Genomic DNA, 23,139 nt, shown 5'->3' with positions numbered 1-23,139 from the left:
TGTATAAAATTCCCTTTTCAAATTACTACTGAATCTACTTCCACCACCCTTTCAGGCAGCATATTCCAGATCACAAGAACTCACTGCATTAAAAAATTCTCCTCGTCTCCCCCCTGGCTTTTTGGCTAATTATTTTAAATCTGTGCCCTTTGTTTACTGCCCTATCTGCCAATCGAAACAGTTTCTCCCTATCCACTCTATCAAAACCCCTCATAATCTTGAACACTTCTATGAAATCTCCCTTTAACCTTCTCTGCTCTAAGGAAAACAATCCCAGCTCCTATAGTCTCTGCACCTAATCGGTCCTTCATCCCTGATACTATTCTGGTAAATCTCCTCTGCACCTTCTCCAAGGCCTTGACATCCTTCCCAAGTGTAGTGCCCAGAACTGGACACAATATTCAAGCTGAAGTCAACCCAGTGATTGATAAAGGTTTACCATAACTTCCTTGTTTTTGTACTCTCTGCCTCCACTTATAAAACCAAGGATTCCACATGCTTCTATGGCCACTTTATCAACTTGTCCTACCATCTTCAAAGATTTATGTATGAGTGTGCCCAGATCTCCTTGTCCCTGCATGGCCTTTAAAATTGCACCATTTTTAGTTTATATTTTCTCTTCATTTTTCCTTCCAAAATCTAATATGTTCCAATCCCCTAAGGTTGTTGCGGATCTCACTTTCATCATAATGGTGGGCAGGTACCCATACCTCTCTGCTTCTTCTGTTCTTAGACCATTCACTAAAAAATGTACAGGTCCCCCCACTTACTGCGGAAGAGCATCTCCCCCATTTAACATCTTTCCCTGCATTTAACTGTAACTTTAAAAATTAAGGAAAAAGTTAAACTATCTCTCTCATACGTATTACAGCAAATTGTACCTTCAGCACAAGTTCTTCTGTTAGATTATGAGTGGTGGCATTTCTGTCTGAGGCTTCAGAATGATGTGGCTGTTTTACATTAACTGCTACTATTACTAAAGAACATGATAATACATTACAATGACCTACATACAATAGTGTCATGCAGACCCTCACCTGTCAAGAATGAGGCATATTAATTTTGTCATATGAACATTGGTTTTAAACTGTTGCTGGAGTGAGGAAATGACTTGTTAAACAGATCAGCAGAATACTAACATGTCGGCGACTGAAGTTAGTCGCTCCCCAAGCCAGGGTGAAGTAACTTGGGATAAGTTAAAAGCACTGTCTACGGAAGAGTTGAGGAAAATGGCTGAGCAGTGTGGGATCACTGTACGTGGCAAGGCTAGGAAGTCTGAACTCCTAAGAATAGGGCCAACCATTTTTCCCTTGAATCTGAAGAAGCAGAAACCGGGTTAGAAGTAGACCCAGACAGGGTACTGCTAGCAAAGATACAATTGGAACAAAGGAAACTTGAGTTAGAAGACAGGGAAAGAGAAAGAGAGAGACAGGAGAAAGAAAGAGAGATAGGAGAGAGAGTAAGAAAGCACCTTCCAGAAGGAATGTGAAGAAGAAGAGAGAGAGAAAACAAGACAGGAGAAAGAAAAAGACAGGGAGGAGAGAGAAAGAGAAAGAACCTTCCAGAAAGAATGTGCAGAAATTATGAATGAGAGGAACTTGAGTTAACTAGGGGGCGACAGAGTAACCTCAGTGAAAGCATGGCAAATATGGAGGAGCGTAATTCAGGGCTGGGTACAGAATCGTTAAAACTTTCCCAACTGATCGCAAAATTCAATAAGGGAGACGTGGAAGCATTTTTTGTGTCTTTTGAGAAACTGGCAAGGCAGGTAAAGTGGCCAAATGAGGCTTGGACTCTGCTGTTACAGAGTAAATTAGTAGGAAAAGCCCATGAGGTTTATTCCGTGTTGCCAGATGAGAGTTCATCAAATTATGAACTGACAAAAATGCTATCCTCGGGGCATATGAGTTAGTACTGGAAGCCTATCGCCAGACGTTTAGAACACTCAAGGAGCAAGATGATCAAACTTAGCTGGAGTTTGAGAGAAATAAGCAGTGGCTGAGGGCTCTTAAAGTACAGCTCAGCTATGAGAATCTCAGGGAAGTAATATTGCTAGAGGAATTTAAAAACTCTCTCCCACTCTCCAAAAACACACATGTAGAGGAACAAAAGGCTCATAGAGCAAGCCTGTAGTCAGGGACACAGGGGCCATTAGATTCCTTTTACTGGGAAAAGGCCTGACCTTTCCCCCAGAGAGTGCAGTAAACTCCAGAATGGTGGTGAATGGTATTGGAGGGCAGCGTATGCCTGTACCTGTACACCAGGTGCACCTGGAATATGGCCTAGTTTCGGGACCGATGACCATAGCGATTGTCCCTAGTTTGCCTGTGGACAGGGTTGACCTGCTCCTGGGTAATGATCTGGCGGGGATGAAGGTGGTAGCTTCTCCAGTAGTGAAAGAGAGACTGCAGGAGGCCAGAGAGCAGAGCAATGGCAGGAGACGGTCCCCTGCAGTTTCCCTGAATGTGTAATGAATCAGGCCATGATCAAACCAGCTCCCCCAGAGGAGACTGAATTGGCAGTGCAGGCAGATGACCATGGGGTCTGCCTGTCCGAGACTTTCTTTGGGAAGTTAGAAGACCCAGGGAATGAGTTAAATGGATCTTCCCTCGCTGAGGCTCAGCGAGCTGACCCAGTATTGTGAGCTAGCACAGGCTGTCCAGTCTGAAATTGAAGCAGAGGGAGTCCCTGATTGCTTCTACTTAGAGAATGAGGTGTTGATGAGGAAATGGAGTTGTCCTCATTGACCTGAGAGCAAGGAGTGGACAGTGGTTCATCAGTTAGTGGTGCCGCATAAGTACCGGAAATAGTAAGAATGGCCCATAAGATTGCAGTGGCTGTATATGTCGGTATAGGAAAAACCAAATTTCGTATAAGACAACAGTTTGACTGGCCAAAACTCCACTAAGATGTGGTGGAGTACTGTAGGAGTTGCCACATGTGCCAGTTTGAGGGGAAACCCCAACCTACAGTGAAATCTGCACCCCTAAATCCTGTACCGGTGCTTGGAAGACCCTCCAGCAGAGGGCTGGTGAACTGTAAGGGACTCTTGCCGAGAGCAAAAGGGGACAGATAGGCACCAGGCTGGCAACAGGTCAGCAGGGAACGGGGAAAAGGGGACCAAGAGGGCAGGTTAAAGGAAGTCCGGGAAGAATCCCGGACGAAAACCCCTATTATATGGTCAGCCAACCCCGAAATGTTTAAAAAACTAGACACCACATCCTCATTTGTAAATGCTGATGCTAGAAGCACCCTACCAGAGTTGCTAACAGCATTTACAGGCACCTGCAAGAGACAAGGAAAGTCATCAAGCGGGCAAAGAAACCGTGAGGGTGATGCTTCACCTAGGCGAGGTGCCGCAGGGGAGTGCAACGGAATCTGGACAAATACCTGATAGGAGTGTCCCAGAGGACAAAGGGGAGATTAGCAAGGAATCCACCCCCACAGTCAGGAAAAAAGGGAACCATCCATCCCCTGATGTGAAAAGTCCTTGCATGACTCATCAAAGCATTGAAAGAGAGTTCAGAGGGGAACCGCCCACTGCTGCCACTCCTGAACAGAACTCCAACCTTGGGCTACTTAAACCTAACCCTCTCCCCTGCAGACCTCAACAAGAACAAAGACCCCTTAGGAGTCATGGAAATGTGCACACTGAAAAAACTGCTCCAAAAACCACATGTTATTGGGATGCCAGAAAGGGCCATTTAAATCAGCACAGCCTCCAAGAAAAGACAGGCTGTAACAATTGTTAGGGCTCTGAATGATTGATAGAGATAAGTGTGTGTGTTCCTGTCCTTATCTTCTCACTAGTCCCTTTTAATGAAATGCTGTTTTTAAAATTCGCATTTCATTCCATTGGGTGTGGAGGTGTCATGCAGACCCCCATCTGCCAAGAATGAGGCATATGAATTTTATCATATGAACATTGATTTTAAACTGTTGCTGGAGCGACTTGTTAAACAGATTAGCAGTGGCTGGAAAAACATTTGCATACTAACAGACAGTGCTTGGAGGGACAAAAGGAGTGCTCCTTGGTCCACTTAACCCAAAATGGACTTTGAAACCAGATACTGAAGATGAGGAAGCTCTTGTTCCAGTATGACTGCTAAGATGGCAGAATCTACAAACAGAAGTGGTCAAACCAGCTAGTTACATAACCTGCTGGACAACCTGTTTTTTTAAAAAATTGCGTCACCGAGAAAGGCAGAAGGGAGTGGAAACTGAACCTGGAGCAAGGAAGCCTCTCTCCTGGCTGTCTCTCTCTCGCTTTCTCCCAAGCCACCGGACCCACGGAAGACACGTAAACCTCAAGAGAGAAAAGACTCCTACATCGAAATAAGTTGAAGTGTAAACTGGGCCTCAACAAATAGCAGGACTGACCAGCAACCAAAGACTCCACATTGAACTTAAAGGACTGTAACTACCAGATGTTGCCTCAGACTTTTCCCCTTTATTCCTTCTACCTTTTCTGTCTCTATCTGCGTGTGTGTTTATCCCGTATGCATGCTAGTGTGGTCACGTCGCATATTCGTAGGCATTAACCAGTAACCAGATTAGAATTTAAGTTAATAAACTTCTACCTTTCTTGGTTAAATCTAAGGAAACCTGTTTGATTTCTTTGCCTTACAATTGGAGCAGTGAACAAGGATTCACTGAGGGGAGCTAAAAGCACCTCGTTTTAAAATTAAACCCTGTTCCTGTTAAATCAGGCAAAGGCTGAGAGGGAACCCTAGACCCCTTCTCACCTGGTCGTAGCAATAGTGATATCTTAAAATATTATGCTAAGACTTATCAATGCTGCAGTGTCTGGGCGACAGCAGTGACTGTAGTGAATGAGCTCTGCTCATTCAAACTGTTGAATATTGGGGAAAGACTGGCAATATTTGTTGAGTACCAGCACTTCACTGAAAGCAAATTACTGTAGGTGTAAGTGGGTTATGATAGCTGCAACAATTAATATGTTACAGAAGCTGCTGATTGCTGACCAGTGTATACTAACTATTTGTGTTCACAATGTCCAGGGTGCAACAATTTATATATAAAAAAAGTTATCATATATATAAGCATTTTAAACTTCTTTCTCTACTTAGCCTTTAGTCATTTTGCTGGGATTTACTAGCACATGTATAAAAAAAAACTATCCTGCATTTATGTTAACTGAGAAGAATAATTACTATTACATTCAATGGTTGTGCTATTTCATAATACGCAATTGTTGGTTATCCTGGTCAGCCTCCCATGCTCTACCCTCCTTGAACTTGACGTCTTCTATAACTCTGCTTCCTGTGTCCTTATTCGGACCAAGCCCTGTTCACCCATCAACCCAGTGCTCACTGACCTACACTGGCTCCCAGTACAGCGACACCTTGATTTTAAAATTCATATCCTTGTTTTCAAGTTACTCCATGGCCTTGCTCTCCCTATCTCTGTAATGTCCTCCAACCCCACAAACCTCCGAGATATTTGAGCTCCTCTAATTCTGGCCTCTTGAGCATCCCCAATTTTAATCGCCGCATCATTGGTGGCCATGCCTTTAGCTACCCGAGTCCTAAGCTCTGGAATTCCTTCCCTAAACTTCTGCACCTCTCTATTGCTTTCTCCTACTTTAAGGCAATCTTTAAAACCTACCTCTTTGACCAAGCTTTTGGTCATCTATCCTAATATCTCCTTATGTGGCTTGGTGTAAAATTTTGTTTTATAATGCTCCAGTTAAGCACTGTCGGATGTTTATTATGTTAAAGGTGCTATATAACTATAAGTTGTTGTTTTGATCTGATTAACTTAACAGTCATAATGGCACAATATTAATCATTTAAAGTGGATGTCCTCACATATCTCTGATATATTGTACACTGAACTGAAACACGGGTGCATTTGCTCTTTTTATGCGGTGTTATTTTAAACTAGGGAAATTATATCTCCATTATCTCCCTTCCCATTGATCAGCTTCATTTTGTTTTATGTTTTCAGTCAAAATAAGGCATGAATATATGTGCCTATGTGTCAATACATAGGAGTAACAATTGTCAGAAAATAAAACATTACACTGAAGGTTAGATATATTTTCCTGAAAGTAAAATGGAGTGGAAGAAATAACAAAAGGAATTAAAAAGGTCCGAAGGGGTTCCGAAGAAGGGTCACTGACCCGAAACGTTAACTCTGCTTCTCTTTCCACAGATGCTGCCAGACCTGCTGAGTGATTCCAGCATTTCTTGTTTTTGTTTCAGATTTCCAGCATCCGCAGTATTTTGCTTTTATTATATTGAATTAAAAAGGTCTATGTTTAACTATAATGTATAGAAACAAAAAACACTGTGACTTCTAGACAATGCTGAAGTGGTACACAAGGAAAATAACAGGTACCAAATACTGAAATCAAAGCCAGTTTGCATACAGCTTGGGTTAACATGGTCTGCACATTTTCTGTCTAGCCTTAGGAAATTTCACAGTAGCTTGCTAATTCACTGCTGGGGGCTCTAATCTTACTGACATTTGACAGCTGTGGAAACTACAGTAGAAGGATTGTGTGGAATGTGAACGGCCTCCTCGGTGACACTGTCCACCTTGAAACGCTTTCATCTTTTCATTGCTGTAAACAAGACATGGTATTACTTTATATAGAATAAAATAAAAGAGCGAGAAATTCTTGGACATTCTGGTGGCAAGAAACTATCAATATCCTTGACAGTGACGAACCCGACAGAATTGTTGGAGGAACAGTCTGAATCAAATAATAACAACTTATATTTATATAGCACCCTTAATTTAATAAAATGTCCCAAGGCGCTTCACAGAGGCATTATAAAACAAAATTTGACATCAATCTACATAAGGCAATATTTGGGCAGCTGGCCAAAAGGATGGTCAAAGAGGTAGAGTTTACGGAGTATCTTAAAGGAGGAAAGACAAATAGAGAGATGGGGAGGAATTCCAGAGGTTAGGGTCCCAGGAAGCTGAAGGCATGGCCACCAATGGTGAAGCGATTAAAATTTGGGATGCCCAAGAGGCCAAAATTAGAGGAGTGCGATATCTTAGAGGGTTGAGGGGCTGGAGGACATTACAGAAATAGGGAGGGACGAGGCCATGGGGGATTTGAAAAGGAGTTAACTAAAGTATTAATCATGTGCAAATTTGGTCTGTGCTTTTATTCAAACTCAGAGAAGAGAGTCCTTAGTTGGGAAAATCAATTATGTATTATTGATACATTTCTTAGAATCTTAAAGCTTTTTTTTAATGAAATATACCAATTCGAGTTTTTGGGTTACATTCACTCACCTCAACTTTAGCAATGGTGTAAAGCTGGGACCAACACCAAACATGGAGACTACTTTAAGTATCGAGGCCTGACTGACTCACAGGTGAAGAAGAGTAAAACTACCACCTCCAGGGAGTCTCCTTCAGTTTCATTCAGGTGTCAGGATGGGCCCTGTGTTGCATTCAAGCTTTGTTGCTGAAGCATCAGAGCAAAGTGAACTGTTTCACACCATCTCTTTAGTCAGAGTGTGAATGCACCTCTAGTCATTTTTTAGAATCTGGCTTCTATACAGTCCCAATATCAGCTGATATTTTGTGATGAGCAGAAGTAGTTACGATTAATTACTGATTACATTTTTGCAGTATGTGATTATTATTAGTGGGGAAAGTCTTCGCTCGAGACGTTTTAAACAGGCTCCAGAAGCTGGCTGAGCATGTCTACCCTGAGGCACAGTGCGGCTTTCGAGCAGAGAGATCCACCATTGACATGCTGTTTTCCCTTCGCCAGCTACAGGAGAAATGCCGCAAACAACAGATGCCCCTCTACGTTGCTTTCATAGCTCTCACCAAAGCCTTTGACCTCGTCATCAGATGTGGTCTCTTCAGAATACTAGCAAAGATCGGATGTTCACCAAAGCTACTAAGTATCATCACCTCATTCCATGACAATATGAAAGGCACAATTCAGCATAGCGGTGCCTCTTCAGACCCCTTTCCTATCCTGAGCGGTGTGAAACAGGGCTGTGTTCTCACACCTACACTGTTTGGGATCTTCTCGCTATTGCTGTCTTATGCGTTCAAGCCTTCAGTAAAAGGAATTTTCCTCCAGATGGCAGGTTGTTCAACGTTGCCCATCTTAGAGCGAAGACCAAAGTACGGAAGGTCCTCATCAAGGAACTCCTCTTTGCTGACGATGCTGCATTAACATCCCACACAGAAGAATGTCTGCAGAGACTCATCGACAGGATTGCAGCTACCTGCAACGAATTTGGCCTAACCATCAGCCTCAAGAAAATGAACATCATGGGACAGGACAGGATGCCCCATCCATCAATATTGGCGACCACGCTCTGGAAGTGGTTCAAGAGTTCACTTACCTAGGCTCAACTATCACCAGTAACCTGTCTCTCGATGCAGAAATCAACAAGCGCATGGGAAAGGCTTCCACTGCTATGTCCAGACTGGCCAAGAGAGTGTGAGAAAATGGCGTACTGACACGGAACACAAAAGTCCGAGTGTATCAAGCCTGTGTCCTCAATACCTTGCTCTACAGCAGCGAGGCCTGGACAACGTATGTCAGCCAAGAGCGACGTTTCAACTCATTCCATCTTCGCTGCCGCCGGAAAATCCTTGGCATCAGGTGGCAGGACCATATCTCCAACGCAGAAGTCCTTGAGGTGGCCAACATCCCCAGCATATACACCCTACTGAGCCAGCGGCGCTTGAGAGGACTTGGCCATGTGAGCCGCATGGAAGATGGCAGGATCCCCAAGGACGCATTGTACAGCGAGCTCGTCACTGGTATCAGACCCACCGGCCATCCATGTCTCCTCTTTAAAGACGTCTGCAAACGCGACATGAAGTCCTGTGACGTTGACCACAAGTCGTGGGAGTCAGTTGCCAGTGATCACCAGAGCTGGCGGACAGCCATAAAGGTGGGGCTAAAGTGTGGCGAGTCAAAAAGACTTGGCAGTTGGCAGGAAAAAAGACAGAAGCGCAAGAAGAGAGCCAACTGTGTAACAGCCCCGACAAACAATTTTATCTGCAGCACCTGTGGAAGAGTCTGTCACTCTAAAATTGGCCTTTATAGCCACTCCAGGCGCTGCTCCACAAACCACTGACCACCTCCAGGTGCTTACCCATTGTCTCTCGAGACAAGGAGGCCAAAGAAGAAGATATTATTGTCAAGGAATCGACGATTCATCAGTGTCATAACAGGCAAGCAACTTGAAAGAGATATCAATTTGAAAGTATTTCTCATCTCTGCAGTCTTTAAAAATGGGTTCTGAAGATTCTGTTATTATCTATAACACTGCAACATTTCATGAAATTGTAGTGGTGTTTCCATTTAGGAATAGATATATACTAATAAGTTGAAAAATGTAATTTTTAATTGACTAAAAATGGTTGACTTGACACAATCAATGGCAACAATTACTAAAAGTTGCGAAACCTTTTATATGTTGAGTAATTTCCTACATTGCGACAGTGATTACACTTCAAATTCATTTCATTGACTTTGGAAGGTCCTAGGGCTGTGAGAGGTGTGAACCATGGATCAGTGGTAGCTCTTTTATCTCTTAATTAATAGGTTGTGAGTTCCTAGTCCCACTTGAGAGACTCAAGCACAAAATCCAGCCTAACACTACAGTGTAGTACTGAGGGAGAGCTGCATTGTCAGATGTGCTGTCTTTTGGGTAGGATATTGAACTGAGTTAATGACTGGAAACACATGGTAGGTCAGTCAGAATCTGTGGCGAGAACAAGTCAATATTTCATACAGAGCCCGCCTTCAGGACTGTTAAATCACATCCACATATTTCTTAGAGATGTGTTCCTGAAATGAGAAAATAATTGGATTCTTAGGAAATGTAACTGTTATAGAAAACGACGGGATCTTCAGAAGTGAAAAGTATTTTCAAGCTGACATATCTCTTTCAAGTTGCTTCTATGGTAAAATATTGATGAGTCAAAGATCCCAAGACAAATAGATGCCTATTTCATATGAATACACTCTGCAAGGGAGAATACTGTACATTTTAAATTGCAAGACAGTGCAGAATTAACAAATGAACTTTGTGGGAAATTGTATATAGTACTAAGTCACATGACTTATAATGTATATTCCTAGTGTCATGCTAGGCCCCCACCTGCCAAGAATGAAGCACATCAATTTTGTCATGAACATTGATTTCTAACTGTTGTTGGAGCGAGGAAATGACTTGTTAAACAGATCAGCTGTTGCTGGAAAAAAAACATTTGCATACTAACAGACATGGAAGGTGAGGAAGTGCATTCCAGGGCCTGCTAAGGAGGGTACAATCCACAAAGGCCAGGACTGGTTAGACCAACTGGTCACATGACTAACTGGCTGTTCCAGGGTTTTCTTTTGAACTGGCCACAGAGAGTTTGAACTCAGAGAAAGACTGTTTGCACCTGGACTGAGAAGATCTCTCCAGTCTGCTCCCATCTCTTTCTCACATGTCTCTGAATCCACTGAAGACACATGAACCCCAAGAGAGAAAAGTCTCCTACAGCAAACGAGGTTTAAAAAGAATACCGGGCCCCAACGAAAAGCAAGATTTACCTACGATCAAGGACTCCACAGTGAGCTCGAAGAACCGTAACAAAAACTCTTCAGATATTGCCTCAAATGTTGCCACTTTATTTTTCTTCTGCTCTTTTTGGTCTCTATTTGCATGTGTGTATCACGTATGCATGCTAGCGTGGGCATGCTGTGTATCCGTAGGCGTCAATCGAATTAGAGTTTAAGTTTAAGTTCAAGTTTTAAAAATGTCAACTTTTATTCTTTAAACCTAAGAAAGCCTGTTTGTGCTGGTTTCTTTGCCTTATAATTGGAAAGCGGTGAAAAAGGATTCACCAAAGGGGAGCTAAAAACAGTGTGTTTAAAAATAAACCCTGTTAAAGCAAGACCAGTTGAAGGCTGGGAGGGACCCCTAGATACCTTTTCTCACCTGGTCATAACACTAGTAACATTAATTATACTATCTAGAAACAAATTCACTGCTGCAGTCAAACCTCAGAGCTACAGCAGACTCCTTCGAAACAAAAGTTGCTTGTAACATCGAAATAAATGGCAATAATTTTGAACTGTCTGTAAACATGACATTGAAATAATGAAAAGCAAAGATAAATTATTTATTTAAAACAACATGCTTTTTAGGTACAAATAAAAACAGAAAATAGTGGAAACACTCAGCAGGTGAGGCAGCACCTTTGAAGCGAGAAACAGAGTTAACGGGCTGGAGTGTAAGAACTCGCTGCCGCTCTCAACGGCGGGCTCAACAAACGGCAACGCTGCAGAGCCACCACAATCCCCCGCATGGCGGCTCATTTCAATAGCCCGGGTGGCCCGCCCCACCCAATCATGTGGAGGGGGCGGGCTGTCTGCTGGCAATGGCGTCAGCTGCCTGTGCGCAGGCGTTGGCGCCATTTTTAAAGAGCAGCCAGCCCTGCCGGCATATTTAAACTTTTAAAGATACATCCCCCAAAAATTTAGCAAATAAAATACTAACACCTCTTTCCACCCCCCAATAACAATTGCATTAACTATTTGTGCTTTCCCCCAAAACACTTTCCTTTTAAATCTGACCTTCTGCCCCACCAGACTCAAAATTTAAAGTTCACCCCTTCCCACCATCCCCTACCCTCATTACGTTTATTTGACTCCATTCCCCGCAGCCCCTCAACACCGGAAATCTTAACTCCACCCCCTCCCCAACAATGTCACGCCGGCTTTCCTCAGACAGGGAATTGAAGGTGCGGGACTGCCAGTCGCTGCTCTGAAGATTGTGGTGGGCCTGAAAGATTGAGGGTAAGTTCATTTAAATGTATTCATGTCATTGATTTAAATATTGAAATTGAGGTCCTGTCGCCCAGTGGTGGGGTGGCCGCCACAGAGCCTCGCCACTGCCGGGAGGATCGGGCCGGGCTCTTCCTGTATCAGCCTTCATGGCGGCCTCTGCCAGAACTATCTACTTGGCAGCCGCCCACACCCCCCCCCCCCGACCGCCCCCCACCATCCCAGCCTCGGAGCCCGAAGTCGGGGCTTGGTAAAATCCAGCCCAACATTTCAGATCTATCACCTCTCATCAGTACTGGGAATAGTTAGAAATGTAACAGGCTTTAAGCAAGTACAGAGGCAGGGAAAGGGGAGAGTGGAGGGAAGGACAAAAGGGAAGGTCTGTGATAGGGCCGGAGGCAGGAGAGATTAAATGACAAAAGAGATGATTGTGCAAGGCAAAAGGGACTGCTAATGGGACAGGAGAACAAAAGGTGGGTCTATAGGGGGTGTAAACGGGAAAACAGAATCATTACCAACACCTACTGCCCGAAAAAATGGAAGCAGTGTTTATGATCTGAAATTGCTGAACTCAATGGTGAATCTAGAAGGCTTTAAAATGCCTAATCAAAAGATGAAGTGCTGTTCCTCAAGCTTTCTTTGGGCTTCATTGGAACAGTGTAGAAGTCTGAGGATAGGGAGGTCAGAGTGGGAGTGGGGCACAGAATTAAAATGACAGGCGACCAAAAGCTTTCCGATACAATTAATGCAGACACTTACCAAAGAAGTAAAATACAGAAGTAAATACTGCAAACAGTAAAATAACTCTTGCAATTATACAGTTCTAGCTTTGACAGAGCACTTCTGTACTGTTAAAATGACTGATTATTTTACAAATAATTTTATTATTAAACGTAAGACCACTTTGGAGATAATACTTTAGCTGTACACAATTGTTAAATAATATACTCAGTATGGTGTTTCACAATAAAATATATGCAGTATTGTGTGCTCCACTGTAAATTAATATATACTTCACTGTATGTCATTGTAAAAGTAAGGGTATCAGTTACATTGATGCGTCCACATCTCTGAGTGTAATAATCGAGGTTGCCTTCTGCTCTTTAAATGGAGAAGAATCTTCAATAGCAAAAGGCTTTTTAATCAGTATAATATAAGATTTAAGATATGGTCACACAGCAGTTGAATTAGAGCAGTAGTGAGCGGCTGCAAATGCTGGAAACACTCAGCAGGTCTGGCAGTATCTGTGGAGGGAGAAAGTGTTAATATTTCAGATCGAGTTATAGAGAGATACAACACTGAAACAGGCCCTTTTGGCCCACTGAGTCTGTGCCAACCAACAACCACCCATTTATACTAATCCTACATTAATCCCATATTCCCTACCACATCCCCACCATTCTCCTACCACAGGGGCAATTTACAATTGCCAATTTACCTATCAACCTACAAGTCTTTGGCTGTTGGAGGAAACCGGAATACCTGGCAGAAACCCACGCAGTTACAAGGAAAACTTGCAAACTTCACACAGGCAGTACCCAGAACGGAACCCGGGTCACTGGAGCTGTGAGGCTGCGGTGCTAACCACTGCGCCACTGTGCCACCCCAATGATCAATGACCTTTCATCAGAACTCCCATAGAAGTTGGGAGTGTGACTGACTGCAGGTTGACTCAGTCATCCCTGAATAATTTAATGCTGGAAAACACTCAGTCAAGGTGTTTTTATATTTGCACATATTCATCCAGTTTCAGCACAATAATGGCTGTGCACTGATAATGTGGAGTCAAGTTGATGGAGAGAAACTAGAACTGACTCCCTCAGCTACGCTAATTGAGGTTGATTTTAATCGATTTCACCCATCGTAATGGAGCAGTAACAGCCTCAAAAATGGGGTCAGTGGCCTTACCACTCCATTCGCCCCCAACAATGCAGCCAGTCTTGTTCTGAAAGGGACCCGATTCCTGTAAGTAGTCTGAGAGGCCTTTATGGGAGTTGACTCCCATTGGCCTATATTTACTTGTATGATACTGTGATCCAGGAATGTGACTATGAAATTGGTTTGTAATCTAGACCAGATCTCTGTCTTCTGCAAGTGTATTCCTTCAACTTCTCTCAAGGGAGGCCAAATTAAACTAAATGAGCCAAAGTTTGGTTTGAACCATAAGCTGCTTTATTCCACAGTCAGGTGCATGTACAGAGTATAGTTAGAATCAGATTTTCATAGCTCAATTAATGGAACTTGGCTTCATGTTAAAACAATGAAGATGCATGTTGCGAGTTGTCTCACTTAACCTAAATAAAACGGTCCTGGGGCAGAACTTCCTTTCCCTCCATGCTCCTGTATTTTGCAACTATTTCCTATTTCCCAAAAGCAGATTGCCTTTTTGATGCCTCTATTTCTTTTTTTTAACCTGCCTTGCCCTAGTGTCAGCTTTTAATAAGAATTTACTGACCCCAACCCCCTGCCACCTCAAAGAACAGAGCCCACTATTCTTATTTGGTCAGAAATATGATCACAACAGCAATAAATGGGCATGGTCTCAAGGAATGTCAAATTATCTTTCATTGTCTCCAACTCAGATGCTCCCAACTGGAACTAATATACATGCCAGTCCTATGGTGCTGTGAATTTGACCCTTTGGTAAAAAGAAACTGTTCCCATTGGCAAAAGGGTCATAAAGCAGAGGACACAGATTTAAAGTGATTGGCAAAAGAACTAAAGGCGACATAAGGAAAAACTTTTCTGTGCAGCGAGTGGTTAGGATCTGGAACGTGGTGGAGGCAGATTCAATCATGACTTTCAAAATGGAACTGGATAATTATCTGAAGGGAAAAAACTTGTGGGGCTACGGGGAAAGGGTGGGGGAGTGAGACTGACTGCATTGCTCTGCGGAGAGCCAACATGGACCTGATGGACCGAATGGCCTCCTTCTTTGCCATAAATGACTCCATGAGTGGGACTAGTTAAATTGCTCTTGTAGAGAGCTGGCACAGACCCATCAGCCTCCTTCTGTGCTATTCTATGATTTTATGTTTCAGCTCAATAGTAACAGTTTCAGCATATATTACATAGCAGCAGCTTCACCCTCACTTGACAGCAAGGTTGAAAGTAAGAATGGGAACTCTCGCCTGAATTTCCCTTCTGTATCTCAGAGGCACTGAGGCCTTGCTGAAATCAGCTTAGAACCTAAGACCTATGGCTTAACTACATGCTGCCTTGCCAGATGAGCCATCAGTGGAATGTTGGTTGCATTTTACCACATCATTGCTTTGAAGTTAAACTGACTCTGTAACCTTAAATAAACCATTTTTTAAAACAGGGCAATGACTGATCTCGGGGAGTATATAACCACTGATATAGAAATTTCCTGGTTACCAAACCTGGATGATTTAATGAAGGGATACGCTCGGAACTTTCGACCAGGAATAGGAGGTAAGCCCAACAAAACAAAGACAAGTAGAATAATAGTACATGTACACTCTAGAACTGATAATATTCTACTGAAAAGTTATATAAAGGCACTTAAAATAGGGGTAATTTAATGAGATCACTTTGCTGACGGAAACCTTGCATTGGCAGCACAAATTGGAAGTTTGGGCTTGCATGGCCCATAATTTTCTGATCATTAATCTTCAGAAAATCATGGACAGTGTGTACCTGAATTTCCAATTTGTGTTGTAAGTGGTGAAACTTTCCACTGGCTGCACTGAACTGATAAAATTGCCCCATACTGTGTAGTTCACATATTTGACTCTTTATGGACAATTTAATAAGACAAACATTATTACAATGTGAAGAAGATAAATTAGCAACAGTTCTGGAAATCCCAAACAGCTGTGAACAATACAACCCTGAATAAGCTTCTTGGACTTTTTCACCAGTGGTTGGTGTAATTATGCACAATTGCTATCTGCATCATTTTAACGCTTTTGAACTGGAAGCCTTGGAACCATATGTTACGAACCCTGTTGCTCATTTCTTTTCTTTCCCCTTCTCCTGAAGTTGGTAACGTAACAACACTTCACAGCACATCCAACTATTTTGTCTCCCAACAGCAATGTATCTGCACTTTCACTGGATAGCAGTCAAGATTAGGGATCCTGGTTGATTTATTTCCTTCTTTCACCAATGATAATATACTGAACTGAGTTTAAATAACAGCACAGATGCGAGATTAAATCTAGGACCTCTTTGGCAGGCAAAACTCAATCCCACACAGGCTAGTGTTTTTACTAATTCAGTTATTAGGGAAATTATATTTATTCATTTATAAGAGATGGTAGGAAATGGTCATGATCTTGTACAAAGCATCCTGAACTTCACCAATACAAAGGTAAAGATCAGCCCCTGTTAAACACTCTGCTTGATTTCCTGGCAGGTATAACTGGGCAGTAGAGCCACTGCTGCTCTCTTTGAGCTCCTGTCGCTATTGGATTTCATTCCTTGTAACTCCTAACACACAAGTTCCCAATCTCAAATGTAATGTTGGGAATTGGCAGAGTAGTGCAGAAATTAGACAATTTCTAGCATGAAAATTGGAAAAATCAATGACCAGGCAGGTTGGTACAGTCTCCTATTGGTCTTTACCGAGGAGGTCTGGGAGCAGACTGCAGAGAAACAGAGGCTGTTGCACAGAGATCCATTTATGAGGCTGAAGAAACTTACTAAAAGTAAGGAATAAATTTAAAATGGAATGACATAATCTGACACGAGTAGCATTTCATAGGAACAGAGACATTGTGTGGGGGGGGGGGGGGTGGGGGGGGCGGTGTTAAATTGCAACATCATTAGATGTGGAAAAGTCATGGTATTCGATTGGCCACACTTGATTTCTGTTTCTATTCCAGTCAGTGGTGAGGCAAATTGGGTTTGGTGTATAACAGCCAGCCAATCAATACTGTTGGTTCTCCAGCCACGACCACCACCACCTGTTGTTAAAATTGAAAATTATCAGCTTCATCTTGATGAAGCCTCTCAATCTGCTTTCAGTTCCTGTACTATTAGTTAACAAATGTTTATTTTGAGACAGACTACTTATTGTAAAACAATTAACAGAATTCAGTTAGACTGCAGGGAAGCTCCAATGGAATTTGATGCATCCTTTTCTCTGGAACTGATACTGAAATCCAACAAAGATAATTTCTAGTCAACTTGGCACAACACAATAGGGAAAACATTGAAATCAAATTCTCTCATCTCACTAAAATGCAACACAGTGAACCCTCATGATAACGAATTACCTGGAACTCTATGCATAGTGTGTTATTGTAAGAGTTCCAATCTGTGAGTGTAGCTAGAGCACTGTTACCTCTCTGACATTCACTCTGTGTGCCGCTCTGTGCTGTATATGATTTATGACAGGTTCTGACCCAGGGAAAAAGCACTTTACAAAACTGAATCTATTGGCTTTGACATAAAATGTTACAAAATGAGATCTTGCTGTTTTATTTTCTAAGGTTTGGGGTGATATAATCGAGGCATTTAAAATGATAAAAGCATTCAGCCATGTAGATACAGATGAACTATTTCCTCAGGTGGAGGATGAATTTTAAAATTAGAGCTGGGCCATTTTAAGAAATAAATTGGGAAGCACTTTTTCACACAAAAGGTAGTGGAAATCTTGAACTTTTCCCCCCATAAAAGGCTGGATGCTGGGTAAATTGAAATTTTCAAGACTGTGTTGTGATAGATAAGGGTATCAAGGTATAGAGCAAAGGCAGGTAAATAGAGCTGAGGTGCAGATCAGTTATGATCTAATAGGATGGCAGAGCAGGTTCAAGAGGCTGAATGACTTACTCGTGTTTCTATGTATGGTCATTGGATGAGGACAAGATCAGGTTAACTCCAATATCCAACTCCATGAAAAAAAGCCAGGAGGCACTTGCTGCCCTGGTTCACACATAAAGAATGACCACTTGGGCAAGAGAGACAGAAGAGTAGCAGATGTCAATGAACAGTACCCAAGCACACGGCAGCACCTCAGGAGATGAGGGGGAAAAAATGAAGAAAAATACAGCAAACACAAAGGGAATATAGGCTTTAGTTTTATTTGCTAGCTCACGAAATAATGTGAAACACCAGTTGAGAAGGATTGTGAGCTGGCAGCATACAGACATTGGATTCATGTGTACACGCCACGCCAAAATTGTTAATGATCAGACCAATCTAATCGCTGTAGTTCAGATATAAATATTTATCATCTATAGTAATATATATGCTCAATTTAATTGTCACAAATATTCAGCTTCTTCCAGGTCACTGTGATGTTGCTGTATGATGGGTTTGTGGGAGTAATAGGAGATAAAACATAGATAATATGTTATGCGGTTTAACATTAATTTAAGTCAAATCCCATAATGTATGAATATTTTTCTTAAAAGTCCTTTATTTACTGATTTTGTACTTTTGTTTATACAGGGCCTCCTTTGAACGTAGCTTTGGCTATAGAAGTTGCCAGTATTGACCATATATCAGAAGCTAATATGGTACTGTTTGCTCTTTCCTTGTTTAAAAAGATGTATGTGATACTTACATTCAACTTTAGTCCTGTTTACTGCCTGGTGTGTTGTCATGTTAACATAACAAAATAAACCAGGGTCTGCAATACAAGTGTTCTGAGTAAGTACAAGTCCCTATGCTTGTGAAACAAAGCCTGTGTTGGCAAAGAGGCAACCCTATGTGAGGAACAGAAGTTTCTCAAACCCTGTAGTAACACTATCGTTTGCCATGGTGGGTGGACTTTATGTCTAAGCTGTGTCTGAATCTGGTTAATATACACTATTACCGTTATTCTAAATAAAGCATCGTACAAAAATGAAAAAGATAATGAGAGGATTAGGACAGACATTATTACATTCCAATGCATGTGCCAGGTAATGAAAGTAAATGAGTCTCGAACGCTCCCTAATCTATGCTCCAATCTTTGATATGACGCTTTGTTAAAGGCTACATTACCAATAGGGAAGCAATATAAATATCCTCCCCGTTACATGCCTTTCACCATAATGTGCTACCTTGTGAAGCTTTTAAAATAAGTGTTATATAGACAGTCTGCTGTATTTTGTATGGTTTTGATTTACTAATATATATTACAACATGTTCTTTTTTCTTTAAGACAATGAGTGAGATAATTTTTCAACCTCTGGAGATAGGAATGAGAACCCAGAAAGCATCATTTAAATTGTCAGCTTCAGAATGAATAACTGATAGAGCTCTGTTTATCCTCATCTTTAGTAATGTATTTCTCGCTTTTTTTCTATATAAATTGTCTTTGTGGGAAATGGCAATATAATAAGGCCTGATGAAACAGCTGCTTCCTGGTGAATGATCCAAGTTTTACTTTGGGACAGATAACACAACATCTATGAACGTGCAACAAAGAAACTTCACTGTGTCTTTTAACTTGAGGAGCAGATAACAGTGCTCTTGGTGTTCTGGCCAAAGCACCAAAGCAAATTATCTGGTTATTTATCTCATGTGTTGTTTGCTGACCTTACTTTGTGCAAATTGGCAACCATATTTACTTACAAAACAATTGTGGCAACACATCAAAAGTAGTTAATTGGCTGAGATATACTGAGGACGTGAAAGGTGCTACATAAATGCAAGTTCTTTCTTCTTAGTTCTAACAGTACGTTAGCTTCCCTCCAGTTTGCCCTCACCCTGAAGATACAGGATATACATGTATGAACCTAAACCTTGAACAAGCTATTGGACTATGGTAATGTACATTTTTCATTGGCTGTATTTGCTATGTGGGGCTTCTGAAGTCAGCAAAACTTCTGTGAAAGTCAGCAGTGAATTTGATAGTACTTACAACTTGTAACGGACATTATGTGCAGGCAGATGAACCAAGTCTGTCTCCCCAGACAATTCAGTATTAACACTCAGAAATTTGAGCATCCATCTGTACCAGACGGTCACTCATAAACCACCACTGATTTCCCTTCCTCACCTGTGCGCCATACCTCATCGTGTGCTTGTTTCCCAACAGGACTGTTGACTTGGTTTATAATTTGCATATCTGTGCTGGTCCATGCTTGAAGTGGAAGTGGCCACAGTTAATGCTTAAGTGTTTAGTGCTCCTTAGGTGCAGCTTTGGGTACACTAGGTTCCTCTTGTTTATTATGTGATACATTTTGAGGACACAAGAGCACTTGTCTGTTTAGGTACTGTACTGTCATTACATGAACTATTCTGTGTTCATGCATAATCAGGGTGTATGGACACATTAACATAATATATGATTTATATGCTATGTAGCAGTAGTTCTATACTCCCTCCTAATCTCCACATCCCTAGTGCCTTCTAAACTCTCTCATATACTAAGCTATGACAGCTTCCTCACATGTGGGAGGATATGCTCTTTGCACTAACTGTAGTTAGACTGTAAACACGTTTATAAGGAACACATTTACAATTTCACTGCACTGAAGACATAGAAGAAATCTTCTCCAATGGAGTGAGTTACCGAATATCATGAACTCTATCCTGTGCCTTCCTGTTATTTGCCAGTTTTATCTTTGGACTGTGACGCAATGGCCCAGAAATTCGGCCACATAGTGTCCATTTCACGGGCACTGAGATGAGCAGATGGAGGCCAACCTGTTTCAGGTAAGAGGTAATTTCTAATGTGCAGGTTTATGTCTCCTATGATGTCCATCAAATCTGGATGCAATGTCCAGCTGCAATATTGTTTTTGAGAGATAGATTATGGCCTGAAAACGTAGCTCAATGTGCATTAATGAGGAATGTACCTGTGTCATGGCCAAGCTTTGTTGTTCGTTTCCACTTCAGGAATAACTTATCTAATCTTGTGCTCCTACCAGTGAGTCCTGCCTGCCAGGATCTCCTATCAGTAATTCAGATGTGCGCTATGCATGATTTTAAATTCATTTAAATTAATGGTTATAAAATCATGCACCACAATTCTTGATGGCAAGTTTCTTGCAGGTGGTAGACACTACATTGGAGATATGTGCCTGTGCTGGTTTCTAGTATATGGATTGGAAGATTTAAATGCTTCTGTTATCTTGGCCGTGGCCTCTTGATTGACACGTGATAACCAGTAAAAAGGGCTTTTCAGAACCACAGTTACAAAGTGCCTGATCAACACAACTAGGTTGGAGACAGTTTATAATAAAAAAAATAAATAAAAGAAAAAACAGGTTTACTTGTGTCTTGTTAAGGTGCTGAACTTTGATTGTAGGGATTAAACTTCACAAACAGTGTTCCCGTTTATCAACAGCCTTGCCAAATAATTCTCTATTAACAGACTATAACATCCAACATTCTGAAAAGATCATCCACATGGCTGAATCAGTATAAACTGGCAAATGGATTCTACTGTAGAGTTTAACACAGCCTTCCATTCAAAAAAATCAAAATAGCTGCCTGTTCTCTGATCCTAGCCCCATAGCAACAGTTCCTATACAGTGATTTTTTTTTTAACCCATTTATCTATCTTGTTCACTTCTTCTGCACGGGTATGTTTAGCTTAAAACAGGAACTTAAAACAAAACTGATAACCCAATGCAAGGAATGCTAAAATATAAAATAAAAACTTGCATTTATACAGCACCTTTCACAACCTCAGAGCATCTCAAAGCACTTTATAGCCAATGAATTGCTTTTGAAGTGTAGTCACTGTTGATAAGGTAGGCAACGCAGCAACCAATTTGCGCACAGTAAACTCCCACAAACAGCAAAGTGATAATGACCAGATAATCTGTTTTTGTGATGTTGACAGAAGGATAAATATTGACCAGGACACCAGGGAGAACACTCTGCTCTTCTTCAAAATATGGGATCTTTTACATTCACCTGAGAGGGCTGACAGGGCCTGGGTATAACATCTCATCTGAAAGACAGCACCTCTGACAGTGCAGCACTCCCTCAGTACTGTACTGGAATGTCAGCCTTGATTTTTGTGCTCAGATCCTGGAGTGGGAATTGAACCAACAGCCTTCTGACCCAAGATAAGAGTGCCACCAACTGAGCTACAGCTGATAAACTAGCAAGGGCTGTGGACCAGACAGTCATCTTACGAAAGGACTGTCCAGAAACTTCTGAAATCTAAACCAAACATGAAAAGCTTTTTTTTCTTAAATAAAAGTTAATTTATTTGACTTATTACTTATTAATGCTGTGGAGACATTGGTTAGTAATGTTTTCAATTTATATTCATCAACAACAAAGCATACGTTAAAACTCAAGCCACAGTCTGCCCCACTCTGATCTCTGCCATTTAGCATATGGCAATACCAGTTCTCTGAGATCTGCAGTACCGATCTCAGTTCAATGAGTCATAGGCACAGTAGGAACAGCTTTCAAGAGGCCTCCTGTTGCTTAATTAGTCCATTTCAGGCAGGACTTGTTTCCGATGCTGATCCTCTTAATGTGGAGTGGCAATGCTACATAAATTTGATATTCTTCTTCTTTGGCCTCCTTGTCTCGGGAGACAATGGATAAGCGCCTGGAGGTGGTCAGTGGTTTGTGGAGCAACGCCTGGAGTGGCTATAAAGGCCAATATTAGAGTGACAGACTCTTGCACAGGTGCTGCAGAAAAAATTGGTTGTCGGGATTGTTACACAGTTGGCTCTCCCCTTGCGCTTCTGTCTTTTTTCCTGCCAACTGCTAAGTCTCTTCGACTCGCCACACTTTAGCCCCGCCTTTATGGCTGCCCGCCAGCTCTGGCGATCGCTGGCAACTGACTCCCACGACTTGTGATCAATGTTACAGGACTTCATGTCGTGTTTGCAGACGTCTTTAAAGCGGTGGACTGCCGGTGGGTCTGATACCAGTGGCGAGCTCGCTGTACAATGTGTCCTTGGGGATCCTGCCATGCGGCTCACATGGCCAAGCCATCTCAAGCGCCGCTGACTCAGTAGTGTGTATAAGCTGGGGATGTTGGCCGCCTCGAGGACTACTGTATTGGAGTTGCGGTCCTGCCACCTGATGCCAAGGATTCTCCGGAGGCAGCGAAGATGGAATGAATTGAGACGTTGCTCTTGGCTGACATACGTTGTCCAGGCCTCGCTGCCGTAGAGCAAGGTACTGAGGACACAGGCTTGACACACTCGGACTTTCGTTTTCCGTGTCAGTGCGCCATTTTCCCACACTCTCTTGGCCAGTCTGGACATAGCAGTGGAAGCCTTTCCCATGCGCTTGTTGATTTCTGCATCGAGAGACAGGTTACTGGTGATAGTTGAGCCCAGGTAGGTGAACTCTTGAACACTTCCAGAGCGTCATCGCCGATATTGATGGATGGAGCATTTCTGACGTCCTGTCCCATGATGTTCGTTTTCTTGAGGCTGATGGTTAGTCCAAATTCGTTGCAG

General features: G+C 42.1%; 1 protein-coding gene across 2 annotated transcripts in view; it reads left to right on the top strand.

Annotated features, from left to right (window-relative positions):
• Nucleotides 1-23,139, top strand: part of gabrd (gamma-aminobutyric acid type A receptor subunit delta) — a 46,651-nt gene that overhangs the window by 6,071 nt on the left and 17,441 nt on the right. For both annotated transcript variants that reach the window (XM_068016752.1, XM_068016751.1), the window contains exons 2-3: nt 15,120-15,232; nt 18,218-18,285. In XM_068016752.1, the coding sequence (XP_067872853.1) occupies nt 15,120-15,232; nt 18,218-18,285 (181 nt within the window). The remainder of the gene's footprint in view (nt 1-15,119; nt 15,233-18,217; nt 18,286-23,139) is intronic.

Source organism: Heterodontus francisci, chromosome 37 (genome assembly GCF_036365525.1).
Source record: "Heterodontus francisci isolate sHetFra1 chromosome 37, sHetFra1.hap1, whole genome shotgun sequence".
Lineage (NCBI taxonomy): Eukaryota > Metazoa > Chordata > Chondrichthyes > Heterodontiformes > Heterodontidae > Heterodontus > Heterodontus francisci.
This window is presented reverse-complemented; position numbering and strand designations above follow the sequence as displayed.